Genomic DNA, 15,227 nt, shown 5'->3' with positions numbered 1-15,227 from the left:
TCCAACGTATCTTTCCTTGAATAGCCCTCTTCACGTTTACTGTTGAAATTTTCTTTCCAGAGCGATGTTTTACACGATTGATGTAATATTTCTCTGGAACCACTTACCATAAATTATATTTACGAAATAGGCCTACAGGCACAAAACTCTTAGTGCCAGTCCAAATGTAGCGTATTCTGTAACATAGCGCCCAGTTCCCATAAACCGTTGCAAAACTTTTAATAATATTCAACTCTTAGTTTTTTTGAAAATTATTCTGTTGCAAGCATTAATTGTTATTCAGGGAACCATTGTCACTGCTGTCGTTCATTTCTCACAGCAGAATTCTTATCGTTTGTTCCAACTCGTTGGTTTGTTCTCTACCACTGTTAACTTTGAGAAGACAAAAGTCGTCGCCAAAGATCATCAATATACAATACTGTGTTGATGTGCGGAAGTGGTTTGTGTTTTGATGTGTGTTGTGTAGTTTGTAAAGCAATTTTGAAGTTGCAGTCGTCATAATGCCGGTAAGCTAAAATTTTGTTTCCCGTTCTGGCTTAACAATATCTTCAACATCAGTAATACTTGATGACATCGACATTTTATTTTTGTTTCAAGAAATGGGTGTGACACCTTATCAATGCTGTTGTCACTTTTCAGGCGTATCATTCAGGCTTTACGGAATTTAGCCAAGTCGTGGGTAACATGGCAATTTTACCTTTTAGAACACAATTTAGAGGACCAGCGCCTACATTCACAAAGGATACAGACATCATTGATGAAGCTCTGTACTACTTCAAAGCAAATGTATTCTTTAGGACGTACGAAATAAAGGTAAACCAAGTCTTAAATATTAAAATAGTTGCCATGTTATAAGAACAAAGGAATCCACAGTATAATAATAAACGTAAATATAGATTGCATATCTGCCTTTGATTTATGAAAAGTGACAATCTAATTCTGCAGTGGAAAATTATGTATTCCTGAGCTCATTTTTATGTGTAATTGTGATAAATCTGAAACTGAGTAAGGTAGAAGAACGAGTCTTTGACAGTATTCCAGTAATTGACACTTACCTCAGGCGTGTGAAATAATAAGGAAAGTAAAACCTATCTCCTTGATATACACGTACAGGACATTTTATGTCTTACTATATGTGGCATCACCGTAGGTTAGGAAATCCTGAACACCAGATTTTGTCGTAAGGAGAATAAATTGTAAAATGATTTATGATGTGTTGAGAGCAAATGTACCCTACTTTCATTAAGACAAATGTTAAGGTAAACCTCTTCTCTATTGCCTGGTGTGTGATATTTACAAGTTAAGTTTAGTAATAGTATTACATGGAACTGACCTATGATATTGCATGAAGTAAAGCAACCTGTTAAAAATAATATCAACTGTACCTGCTAATTTTAAGGTTGGGTTGTAAGACTGTTACATTATGTTTTTTGATGATCTGGTCTTTGATACTCCCTGTCAATGACTGGTAGAATGATTTTATTTTTACAATGAGTTCAGAACATATTATCAGTAGCCAAAATTAATTAATTTATGAATTCCTATCTTGGAATTCTCTTTCTGTAAATCGTGGTTCCAGTGGAAGTCAGTCACTGGAACAACTGGCTTCTAATGACAAGCATCTTGTTACAGATATGAGGCACAAGAGAAATTACAAGCCCGAACAAATTGCAAAAGGGGTAGAAGTTGTCCAGGCAGGCATTATAATGGCTTTTGCAGCCAAATAGTTTGATGTGCAGATTGTGATATTGTGTTTCAAAATAAGCAGCAAAGATGTCAACTCATGCACTACGCTGACTGAGGATGAAGAAAATATTGTAGTCTAGCAGCTTTCCTCAGCTTGAAAATTGCACTATCCAGTCGTAAAAGACATGTTGCTGGACAGTGTACACTAGGGAAGTGATGTGTCGGCAGAAGTGCCAACACTGTTTTGTACGAGGAGACCGAAATGCACGCTATAAGCTCATGCTCATGCAGGCTGGCGTGAGGTCTGAAACAGGATACGTAATGAATGCTATAAAGAAAAGTACGTAGCTTCTGGAATACTTAACTTTAATCCACATTTGTAGAACATCGCTCTTGATGATACAGTAATAGAATCTTAATATCAGTTGGATAAGGCGCCTTGCTAGGTCGTAGCAAAAGTAGCTGAAGGCTATGCTATCGTCTCGGCAAATGAGAGCGTAATTCTCAGTGAACCATGGCTAGCAACGTCGGCTGTACAACTGGGGCGAGTGCTAGTACGTCTCACTAGACGTGCCGTGTGGTGGCGCTCGGTCTGCAATTACTGACAGTGGCGACACGCGGGTCCGTCGTATACTAGCGGTCCACGGCCGATTTAAAAGCTACCACCTAGCAAGTGTGGTGTCTGGCGGTGACACCACAGGAAGAAGTGAAATGTAATGATAGAACCAATTACTGATGGCAGACAAGGCAGAAAATAATATACATTACTTATTAAAAGGCATCCAGTTTCAAGTGAGGGAATAACATGGAACTTATCTTCCCATGAAAATGTCTGTGAGCAACAAAGTTGGATATCCCCCCTCCTGCTTAAAGGAAAAAGTGATTGCATGTAAGAGGAATATAGCTGTATACTCTGTTGGGATAGATAAGTAAGAAAATCTGACTTCGCTTGCCACAGCAAATGCTGCTGGTAAGCTTGCTCTTCCTATGATTGTTTTGTCGTATGAGAGAAGTCCTGGCATAATAACTAACATCGTACCAAGGACATGGGGAATACCTATAAAGAAAGTGAATAGTGCTTATTGCATTGTTTATTTTACAGTCAATGGACAACTGAATGTCAGTGTAGTGAAACAGACTCAGTCTTTCACAAATTAACAGCACCTGTTCTCTTGTCTGCGTGAGCAAGACTAAAATACTAGTTTCTCAATTGTGTGGATATATTTGAAAAGGCTTGAAATGATGTGTTACTTCTGAAAAATTCTCATTGCAGCTTATCTCTGATTCCCATTGTTTTTCATGTATGTTTCTTTTATCTGTTCATAATTGTTAATTGCAACCAGTCAAGCAATGTTTGTATTACATTAATGAAATGTGTTATTTGTCTAATATTCTGTTTATGCACTTTTCCATGTTCTACTTACCATAGAATGGTTTGGAATAAATAATGTAAACAGTTTTAGGATGTTGAGGAAAACTCTAAGAAAGCTTCAGATTATGAAACGTTTCAAGCAGTAGGTTGAAAGCCATATAGGAAATACATAAATATCCTCATTATAAAACTTCCTGGCAGATTAAAACTGTGTGCCCGACCGAGACTCGAACTCGGGACCTTTGCCTTTTCATTATAGTTTCAAAGAATGGTGCTTCTATGTTAATCTGTTGTAGATGTGAAGTCATTCGAATGTAAATTTTCTTTTTATGTTCAGGATAGGTGGTTCACGGTGTGGGTTCCTGCTATCATGTCCTAGTTCATGAACCACGGGCAACGTATGAGTGGCCAAGTAAGTGGTCCTGACAGTCAGGATACCAGTTACTTTGGAATAAGGCTGGGCATATCGGACATATTACGAGTCGTGGCCACCTTTGTGCTCAGACGGCAAAGACTACCAAATCCACCGGTTAGTCCCTCAACCATTAGGGGTAAAACTCAATGGGACCCGGGGCAAGAAAGGCTAGCAACCTGCTTCCCTGGTACTATAAATATGATGCTGGCAACAATCAGAGCAAAATGCCTCAGACCTTTGGAAGTGACGGAGTCCCACCTCTAATTGACAAACCAGGGACTCCTAAGATACAACTCGGCAAACGAATGGTAACCAAATGGGGAGCTATTAATATCAATGGGGGCTACTCTGGGAAGAAGGTAGAGCTGGCAGAGGCTGCAAGTAAGATGGGATTGGACATTTTAGCTGTTAGTGACATTCGGTTAAGGGGTGAGAAAGAAGAGGAAGTGGGAGAATACAAGGTCTACCTGTCAGGAGTCAAAGCAGGAATAGCACAATGGGGTGTAGGGCTTTTCATCAGGAAAGAAATGGAACCCAGTGTAGTTGCAGTAAGGTATGTAAACGAATGACTGATGTGGATAGATTTGACAGTGTCTAGCAAGAAAATTAGGATTCTGTCAGTATATTCGCATTGTGAAGGGACAGATCAAGATAAGAAGGATAGTTTTTATGACGCACTCAGTGATGTAGTTGTTAGAGTAAAGGACAAGGACAGTGTTCTGCTCATGGGTGATTTTAATGCCGGGATTGGAAATCGAACAGAAGGGTATGAAAATGTTATGGGTAAATGTGGAGAGGATATGGAGACCAACAGGAACGGGAAACAGCTCTTGGATTTCTGTGCCAGTATGGGCTTAGTAATCACAAACTCCTTTTTTAAACATAAGAACATTCACCGGTTTACTTGGGAAGGCAGGGGAACCAGATCTGTCATTGACTATATAATAACAGATCAGGAATTCAGAAAGGCTGTGAGGGACACACGTGTATTCAGGGGATTCTTTGATGACACTGATCATTATTCAATCTGCAGTGAAATTGGGATTGTGAGGCCGAAAGTGCAGGAGGTCAGGGCCACATGTAGGAGGATAAGAGTGGAGAAACTTCAGGATAAGGAAATCAGGCACAAGTACATAACAGCGATCTCAGAAAGGTACCAGTTAGTTGAATTTAGTCAATTACAGTCATTGGAAAAGGAATGGACAAGGTACAGGGACACAGTACTAGAAGTGGCCAAAGAATGTCTTGGAACAGTAGTGTGTAAAGGTAGGATGAGGCAAACAGCTTGGTGGAATGACACAGTCAAGGCAGCCTGTAAAAGGAAAAAGAAGGCATATCAAAAATGGCTACATACTAGAACTCAGGTAGACAGAGAAAGTTATGTTGAAGAAAGAAACAAAGCCAAACAGATAATTACAGCATCCAAGAAGAAATCTTGGGAAGACTTTGGAACCAGGTTGGAGACTGTGGGTCAAGCTGCTGGAAAACCATTCTGGAGTGTAATTAGCAGTCTTCGAAAGGGAGGTAAGAAGGAAATGACAAGTATTTTGGACAGGTCAGGAAAACTGTTGGTGAATCCTGTTGATGGAGGGAATATTTTGAAGAGCTGCTCAATGTAGGTGAAAATACGATCAGTAATGTTTCAGATTTCGATGTACAATGAGACAGGAATGATGATGTAAATAGGATCACATTTGAGGAAGTGGAGAAAGGGGTCAGTAGATTGCAGTGCAATAAAGTGGCTGGGGTGGATGAAATTAAGTCGGAACTCATCAAATACAGTGGAATGTCAGGTCTTAAATGGCTACACAGAATAATTGAAATGGCGTGGGAGTCGGGACAGGTTCCATCAGACTGGACGAAAGCAGTAATGACACCAATCGTTAAAAATGGAAACAGAAAATATTGTAACAACTACAGAGGTATATCTTTGATCAGCGTTGTGGGTAAAATCTTCTCAGGCATTGTTGAAAGGAAAGTGCGAGTATTAGTTGAGGACAAATTGGATGAAAATCAGTGTGGGTTTAGGCCTCTTAGAGGGTGTCAGGACCAGATCTTTAGCTTATGGCAAATAATGGAGAAGTGTTAAGGGTGGAACAGGGAATTGTATCTATGTTTTATAGACCTAGAAAAGGCATATGACCGGGTTCCTAGGAGGAAGTTATTGTCTGTTCTACGTGATTATGGAATAGGAGGCAAACTTTTGCAAGCAATTAAAGGTCTTTACATAGTCAGGCAGCAGTTAGAGTTGATGGTAAATTGAGTTCATGGTTCAGAGTAGTTTCAGGGGTAAGACAAAGCTGCAACCTGTATCCACTATTGTTCATATTATTTATGGATCATATGTTGAACACAATAGGCTGGCTGGGTGAGATTAAGAAAGGTGAACACAAAATAAGCAGTCTCGCATATGCGGATGACTTGGTTGTGATGGCAGTTTCTATTGAAAGTTTGCAAAGTAATATTTCAGAGCTAGATCAGAAATGTAAGGACTGTGGTATGAAGATTAGCATCTCCAAAACGAAAGTAATGTCAGTGGGAAAGAAATATAAACGGATTGAGTGCCAAATAGGAGGAACAGAGTTAGAACAGGTGGACGGTTTCAAGTACTTAGGATGCATATTCTCACAGGATGGCAACATAGTGAAAGAACTGGAAGCGAGGTGTAGCAAAGCTAATGCAGTGAGCGCTCAGCTACGATCTACTCTCTTCTGCAAGAAGGAAGTCAGTACCAAGAAAAAGTTATCTGTGCACCGTTCAATCTTTCGACCAACTTTGTTGTATGGGAGTGAAAGCTTGGTGGATTCAGGTTGCCTTATTGATAAGGTTGAGGTTACGGATATGAAAGTAGCTAGGATGATTGCAGGTACTAGTAGATGGGAACAATGGCAGGAGGGTGTCCACAATGAGGAAATAAAAGAAAAACTGGGAATGAACTCTGTAGATGTAGCAGTCAGGGCGAACAGGCTTAGATGGTGGGGTCATGTTACACGCATGGGAGAAGCAAGGTTACCCAAGAGACTCATGGGTTCAGCAGTAGAGGGTAGGAGGAGTCGGGGTAGACCAAGGAGAAGGTACCTGGATTTGGTTAAGAATAATTTTGAAGTAATAGGCTTAACATCAGAAGAGGCACCAATGTTAGCACTGAATAGGGGATCATGAAGGAATTTTGTAAGGGGGACTATGCTCCAGACTGAACGCTGAAAGGCATAATCAGTCTTAAATGATGATGATGATGATATTCAGGATAGAAACACAGTTCAAGAATTCCACAGTGTCCTTTTGGAGTCGTATATTGTGATAATACTTGAATTAGATATTGCAGAAGTCAGTACAGCAACTACTGTTTTGGGGAGTGCGGTTCAAGTCTTAACTTACACATAAAGGCACAGGTCTCACACAGGGCTCCATTATATTATTGTCGATAAATGATAGATTTGTTTATTCAGCTAGGCCACAAATAATTCCCTTTTTCTGATAGGATGATCCCACAAACCTAACAACTTTGACATAAATAAGATGTAACATAGCTTTCCTTCCCTTCTTTTTTAAACTTTTGTGCTCGTTGGCAGACACTATTTGATCAGGCAGTAGTTGTTTTTAATATATGAATATTGTTATCTGGTGACCTTATGTAATACTTTCACAATGTGACAGTTATTTCTCTGTGATGCCCTCTGCCAAGAAATTACACTATCTATACCTCATTTAAGGATATACTAGTCTGAGTAATTTTCAGTGCCAGTTTATTTATTGCCTTGTGAAAATTATTTTACAAATTAAATTATTTCTAGAAATTTCTGCATTCATGTAAGTCTTCCTGGTATGAATTATGCAACTTCTTGTGGTTATTTGACATAACTTCTCCTCCTATGTGAAAAAAGTGAAGTATTTTAATTATGTTAGAAGATAAGAGTGTGTTTTGTGGAATTAATAAACAGTGTGATACTGCGCTGACAGACGAGTGACCTCTTTAAGATGGTAAAGGTAAGACCCTCAAGAAACGCCTGATAGGTGATGTCACTAACAATATTAAAACAAAAATCAATGAATTAACAGACCTTGAAACATATTATAAAAGTGAAAATATCAGACGAAAGTGGAAAAATTGTTTTTCAGCATGGACATAATTGTAACTGTGAAACAGTGGTGTATATACAAAGAACAAAAGTTGCAAAGCAGTCTGTCACCAGTGTCTTCATTAAAGAAATAAATAAAATAAAATAAATACACCACACTTATTAGCTTCACCAATTAACAGCTAACTATCACCTTCCAAACTTACCAAAACATCAGACTGTGCACTCGTTCAGTCTGTCACCTCAACATCCATTAAATATAAATGCAAAGCGTAATAGCAGTATCATAGTCTTCAATACACACATTATGTCCACTAGACCCCTATACTGACAGGTGTAGTATATGACACAATATAAACTGCCACCCATAGTAGATAAACTACATTTTGTTGAAGAACACGAATGATGTTACAATTAAGGGTGCAGTCACAGTGGCTCCAATATTGGTGGATTCCGCCGATGACTTACATTGGCTGGGGACAGCTGATCTTTCCAAAACAGTATGCCACTGTATGCACAGTGACCATATAGCCGATTCTATCTCCTGAACACACAGACTTCAGACGACAATCGGTTTTCTTCATTCAAATCAACCAACATTATTGCACACAAAATATGGAGTGTGGGAAACTGTTAAGTTTAGTCCAGTAAAGAGTGAGTTTGTGGCATCTTGAGGCTGAAGATATAATTAGGATATAGTTCAGACTTTATAGACTGAAATCACAGGTTTATTCAAAACTTCAAATAGGCGAATATTTACTGGAAATTTTAGGCATAGATTATAACCTCAAAAATTAATTTGTTCAAATGAAAAGAGTGGTCTATCTTTTATGCTTATAACCACTGTATTGGATCCTTTTTGTGGTAGGTTGTCTACAAATTATTATTATTGCTTACTGGCCTTGTATGCCAGTAGGGTAGTGTACATTTGTTGTATGCTACATATTTCCACTTTTAATTGCTTTAGGTTTTCAGCGTAGCTTATGCTACACTTTTTGTGTGTCTTTTATTTGTGTTCTGAATGACAGTTATTGAAGGTTAATTGACATACTTCAGCACAACTTTAAATAAATACAGTGAATCAGAGTGTTTATAACTTGCTTTTCAAGGTCACCAAGAATTATCTTGAATATGTAACAGAACATTTTTCCTGTTATCTCACATATTCGTAGAACTTGTCTGGTTAGGCCTTTAACTGAGAACAGTATGTACAATATTCTCCATGTTCTTTATGAGACAGGAAATCTCATTCACATGCATTCGGCTTCTCTTTAATAGCAAAAGCTGCTATGCAGTACTCATATTGAAACACTGTGGCATCATGGTGTCCACCTCACCCTGAAAGGTTAAAATCTAAATCTAACCTACCACCTCAACCCAGCCAAAAACTGATGGAGGTTATCAGATGCACCAAGACCAATATATGCGATGATGGGATATATGTTCTGTTACATACCCAAGATAATTCATGGTGTTCGAAAAGCAAGTTATAAACACTCTGTTTCACTGTACTGGTTTAAAGTTGTGCAGTCACACATCAGTTAACCTTCAATGACTGTCATTTACCACACAAGTAAAAATCAACCATAAAGTGTAGAATAAGACACTCTGAAAACATAAAGCACTTAAAAATGGAAATATGTGCCATACACTACATTTCCAAACCATTTCATATTAACAGTCACTAAACTACTGGCATAAAACGCCAGTAAGCAGCAATAATAATTGTGGACAACTAATGATAACCTACCACAATAAAACATCTTGTATAGTAGCTATAAGCTTGTAAGATCAACCACCCTCTCCATTGAACAAATTATTTTTTGAGGTTATAATTTACACCTAAAATTTCCAGTAAAAATTTTACCTATTTGAGGTTTTGAATAAACCTGCAATTTCTATCCTTAGATTCTGAACTATATTCTGATTTTGATATTTTCATCCTCAGGATGCCACAATCTCACTCTTTCTTGGACTGCACTTACCAGTTTCTTACACTTCATATTTTATGCGCGAGAACGTCGGTTGATTTGGCCGAAAAAAAAATGTATTTCACCGATTGCCATCAAAGTATGTATGTTCAGGTGATAAGACCAGCTATAGTAAGACCGTGCATGTAGTGGCATACTGATTTGAAGAGATCGTCCGTCTCCGGCCGATGTCGGTCGGCAGCAGAATCCATTGATATTGGAGCCATTGTGATCGTAACCTAAGACATACAAACAAATCAAAAGTCTAGTTCATGGTCATTGGAGTACTTAATATTTTGTGCAGCAATGTCGTCAGCACTTGGCGTGATATATAATGGGAACAAAAAGGATGCCACCTGGTAGTTCTGTGCAAGCAGTATGAGAGCAGTTGACTAGTGACCTGTTTTGAAATAAGAGGCAAAAGAATAGTATGGCTTCCACGTGTCAGTATATCACTGCCTTGGAAATTATAACACATTCAGTAGAAACAGTCAATTAAGATAGAAAGTTTAATTTGCTGCTAGTGTCACTTGCAGCAATATATGCTGTGCTGTTAGATCCTATCATAACAACCACCTTATAATTTTCAGAAAGAAGACAGAATGGTTCCTAGTTTGGCAGTAGAAATTAATTGCCCCCTTTCTTGCCACTCATTGGTTTTATGAAAGTATCATTGCATTGGGTATAGGAAACAAGCATTGCCAACCTGTGAGCAGTATAGAAACATCACCGTAACTGGCCCTAATCTACTCTTTAGCCAAACACTGCAGACTCCAGTTATGTAAAATATGGTTATATGAAAGTATCATTGCATTGGGTATAGGAAACAAGTACTGCCAACCTGTGAACAGTAGAGAAAAATCACCGTAACTGGCTCTAATCTAATCTTTAGCCAAACATTGTGGACTCCAGTTATGTAACATATGATGTCATATTTAAAAGAATACACTGGTGAGCGAAATCGTTCTCTAGACTGGAATATGTTAAAACAACCTTGTTTGCTTATGCTTACTGAAGACATATACATATCTTTCACGGTATGAGCAAATTGTATCAGAAGATATGAGGGGTGTCCTTGTATATTGTGTTTACTAAAGCAGTTCTGGTTACTGTAGTTATCTGTGTAAAATTTGTTATATGCCTAGTTTAGGTGCCACCAAATAAGCACTGTAAAACTGATTTGGATGTCATCGTAATGGTTCTTCCCAGTCTCTTGTATTCCCTGAAATTCGAATCAAAATGTTGTTGATCTCATATTCCTTATGCCACAGAGATTGTCTCTGAATGGCATTCAGAAAACAGTTATGCTAGGTGCGTTGTACATCATTATTAAATCTAGTAGAAGATCAGTACTTTACCACCTCCTAAGAGTCTGTATCCACATTGATTGACTTTGCCAATGTACAACTGAACAGCCACATTCCAATGTAACCTGGACCTCAGGCTATGCTCCAGATTAGTCTACAACAACAACAACAACAACAACAACAACCTCGTGTTGCACAGCAGAATAGTAATTGAGTGTGGGAATAAATTTTCTTTGAACTGGCTAGGGCAGCTCTGAGTGGAACACAACCGCCAAGTATCTGATAGTGGCATAACCAATGTCAAGATTTGGAAGAACTAAAGTACAAACAGACATAGAGCTTATTACATCATATAGTATGCAAGAGAACATCAGGAACACCTGATTCACCACTTAGTCAACTGTGCAGTGCAGACACAATGCTCTTCTGTAATGCACCTCCTTGTCTATCTGATATTCACATATGGAAGTGCTTCTAGTGGGCTCCTACACTGTATACTAAAAGATAATGTAGTTGGAAAAAGATTATTCTCATGGTTCTATTTGACATTTGTTAGTGCTCGTACAATGTCAAGTGACACATCATCACTACGTCATATGTCAAAGCTGATGTCCAGTATCAGTTGGGTCAACCCACTGCACATCCTCCACAGTCTTCCACTTTATCACACTGCTTCACCAATGTACAGTGATGTTACCTATAGATCAGTAATTCTGCTTATTATCTTTATTGTTGCATTCTGGAATCTTTATTGTTGTTCACAATGCTAGTTCAGCAAATCTTTTCGAGTTTGATGCCTTTCAGGCCTTCGGTTCTTCAGTCATGAACTTGATACAGTTGCTATCTGCAGATGTCCTCTATCAATCAGTTGAATCTGTGTGCTCCAAATTTCAGGATATTTTAGCGGGTGCACACAAACTTTGAATCGCCCGGCAGATTCTGATAGCCCTCCACTCCCAAGTCAATGTGGAGCTGGACTGGCTCGCATCTCTCAGGATTGTGGTTCCCATTCCTTCTATTGAATGGGCCACAACCCTTGTCATTGTGATAAAACCCTGTGGTAGACTGTGACTTTGCGATGATTTTAAGGTCACTATGAATTCACTGTCTGTGCTCAACACATACCCATTGCCATGCCCGGAAGAGCTATTCACACGCTTAGCAGGGGTCAGTTCTTCTCCAAATTTGTGTTCAAGCATGTCACGGTTCTTAATACACCATTTGGCCTGTATCAATACCTACAGTTAATGTTTGGCATGGCAAATGCCCCAGAGTATTTCAGCACTGTTCAGAACAGGTCACATCGACTATTCCACACTATTTCAATTATCTAAATGATATTGTCACTACCAAATGTACTATGAGCAACCACCTGCACAATCTCTGGACCCTTTTCAAAACACTTTAGTCCATGGGTCTGCATTGCAGTCTAAATTTTTCCAACCCTCTCTTGAGTATGTGGGCCACACCATATCATGGCAGGGTGTCCAACCCCTGGTGAGTCTCGTCAAGGCCATTACGGACTTTCCCTGTCTCTTGTTGTTGCATGAACTTAAGGTTTTCTTGGGTAAAATTTCCTGCTACTACCTATTTATCCCCGTGGCATCCACCATTGCCCAGCCTCTCTACCTCCTTCTCCATAACAGTGCTTCCTTTGTCTGGTCTCTGGCAAGGTGTGAGGCCTTTTCCATGGTGAAGGCCCGCCTCAGGACAGCGCTGTGTGTAGCTACTTTTGATCCTAAAAAACCATTGGTTTTGGCTACGGACACCTTGTAGTACAGCATGGGGGCAGTCCTCCCCCATTAGGATGCAGATGGCTGAGAGCAGCCACTAGTGTTTGCATCCAAAATTCTTGAGTCCAGCACAGGTCCTCTGCTTTCAGGTTGAGAAGAAGCCTCTGACTATTGCATATGTGGTCATGCAATTTCACATGTTCTTGTATGGCACCAAATACCAAATTATGGACCACAAGCTGTTTGTTTCATTATTCAGTCTATCCGCCCATGACCGCAATAAGGTGGCCCATGGCTTGCAACAGTGGGCATTGTTTCTCTCCAAATACCACTGTGACATCCATTTTTGCCACTCTGGGTGCCATGCCTGTGTGGACTCGTTATTCACACTGCCTGTCAGTCCGGACACCAAGTGTGACAGGGAGATGCTCGGGTGTTTTCACTTCTATGTCGCGTCCCTCCAAGCAATAGGTTTTTTGGTCACTAGTACTTGGATCACCAAGGGCACTGCATCTGATCCCGCTTCGAGCAGATTGTCCACCCTGTCCAGCAGGTTTGGTTGACTCGTCATCCAGGCTGCACTTCTAATCCAGGTTAATAGGTGGCTCTCAAGGCTTCTTTTTCCCCATGGCAGCCAGCAAACCAGCCCTGCGAATACTTCCATGTGGATTTTGCAGGTTCATTTCTGAACGTGTTTTAGCTGATTGTTATTGACACATTTTCCATTCATAGCCCGGTGCCCCTTGGCCACTACCGAAGTTACTATTCAGGGGTGAGGGGTGTAGTGACCTGCGTAAAATTCCATACCCATGATGTGGGCATGCAGCTGTATTGTGTGCCACAGAATTCGCAACATGCTAGCCCTGGCAGAGGCCTCCACTCTTGGATGGATGCATGCATAACCTCTCCGTAGTGCACACTACCGGCTGGCCAAAGGCTTAGAGTGTCGGGCCCGGCCAGTCTCGGTAATATGTTTGCATTTAGCCTATGTGTCTTGGACTAGTAGGGTAGCCACTACATGGCAAGAGTTTTACAATACCAGTATTTCTGAAGTAATAAAGTGTTGTGTTTGTTATTATCTGTGTTGTTGTAGACTTTATCCATTTGCAGTAGCTTTGGGAAATATCGGTTGATATTTGGTTCTCTGCTTGTGTTATATTACAAAGGCTTACAGTATTTTTTGGGTGCATATCAGCTCCAGACTGTAAATGAGGCTGAAGACATTAAAAAGCAGCAGTTCTTTGTTAGGCATGATCCTTTTGGCCTGGTATTGTGTTCCATCTTGTTCTGTTTCTCATCAGTATCATCTTGTTATAATATCTGAATTACAATTGAAACATTTCAATTTTTTTTAGGTTATTGGTCCTGTAGTCTCTGGGGGAGGGGGGAGGGAGCAGTTTGCTGCAATGTGGAAAAGATTTGATGTCACAAGAAGAAATTTAGTTGAGACTTCAAATTTATGTACCAATTTGTTACTAAGGACAAGACATCAATGCACCACTTCATGCCAAGCATTAAACAGAAATCAAAGCAATGGGTGGATGCCAGTGCCATGCATTTGTTTCATTCCTTATGACTTGATGTACATGGATTGACCAAAAAGTAATGCCTCCACCATCATAACTCTTAAACAGTTGGCAGCATTGGTATGCGGGAGGTACTGGCTTGTTCCGTTGCCTCTTCTCTACAGCTCCAGTTGGTGGGAAGCCTTAGCATTGAACGGTTTTGTTGTTACAGTGTAAAGTATGGAATCCTGCGCAGACGGTCGGACAGTGCAATTTAAGCAATGTGCAGTCATTGAATTCTTTACAGCAGGAGGTGTCACCCCAAAGAAGATACATCAGAGAATGAAAGCAGTTTATGGTGATTGTGTCGATGTGAGTACTGTGCGTCGTTGGGCAATTAAGTTTAAAGATGTTGAGGCAGGAACATCTGACCTGTGTGACACAGTGTTCTGGGACGCAGATGTTGTTATCCGTGTTGATTTCCTTGATCGTGGAACAATAATAAATTCAGAGCATTACATCGCAACATTGCAAACTCTGAAACGATGGCTAACAAAGGTTCGAAAGGAAAAGGGAAATGTTTACCCTGCAGCATGACAATGCTAAACCACACACTTCATGTGCCACCACAGTGGAACTTCAGAGACTGAGTCTCACCACCGTACGGCATGCTCCATACAGTCCAGGTTTAGCACTGTCTGACTTCCACCTGTTTCCAATAATGAAAGACAAACTGCGGGTAAATCATTATGCTTCTGATAAAGACGTTGAGAGAACTATGAGACTTTGGTTGTGGAGACAGAGTGTCGACTTCTTCCGTGACGGCTTTAGAAAACTTGTTCATCATTGGCAGAAATGTATCCAACTGGCTGGTGATTAGGTGGAAAAGTGAATATTTGTGATTAAAGATCACATTCTGAGGATTATTTCTGCATTTGATTTATTAAAATAATCCCATCCAAACCCAATTAACTAAGGTAGAGGCATTACCTTTCATTCATCCCTCATAATTCTTCTTGTTAGTTGACTTCATTGCTGAAGCTGTAAGAGATGTGGAAAATTCTCCACTCGGCATTGGTGAATGTTTTCTAGGTGTAGACTCATTTACCTTTCATCTTCATAGTTTGCTGACCAGGGATCATTGGCATTAACTTTCTAGA

At 39.8% G+C, this 15,227-nt stretch overlaps 1 protein-coding gene across 1 annotated transcript in view; it reads left to right on the top strand.

Annotated features, from left to right (window-relative positions):
• The first annotated feature begins 353 nt into the window (after window positions 1-353).
• The window catches only part of LOC126101559 (actin-related protein 2/3 complex subunit 3), a 36,837-nt gene continuing 21,963 nt past the window's right edge, over window positions 354-15,227 (top strand). The window contains exons 1-2 of the mRNA XM_049912197.1: window positions 354-506; window positions 640-813. Coding sequence (XP_049768154.1) covers window positions 501-506; window positions 640-813 — 180 coding nt within the window. The 5' untranslated portion in view covers window positions 354-500. The remainder of the gene's footprint in view (window positions 507-639; window positions 814-15,227) is intronic.

Source organism: Schistocerca cancellata, chromosome 9 (assembly GCF_023864275.1).
Source record: "Schistocerca cancellata isolate TAMUIC-IGC-003103 chromosome 9, iqSchCanc2.1, whole genome shotgun sequence".
NCBI lineage: Eukaryota > Metazoa > Arthropoda > Insecta > Orthoptera > Acrididae > Schistocerca > Schistocerca cancellata.
This window is presented reverse-complemented; position numbering and strand designations above follow the sequence as displayed.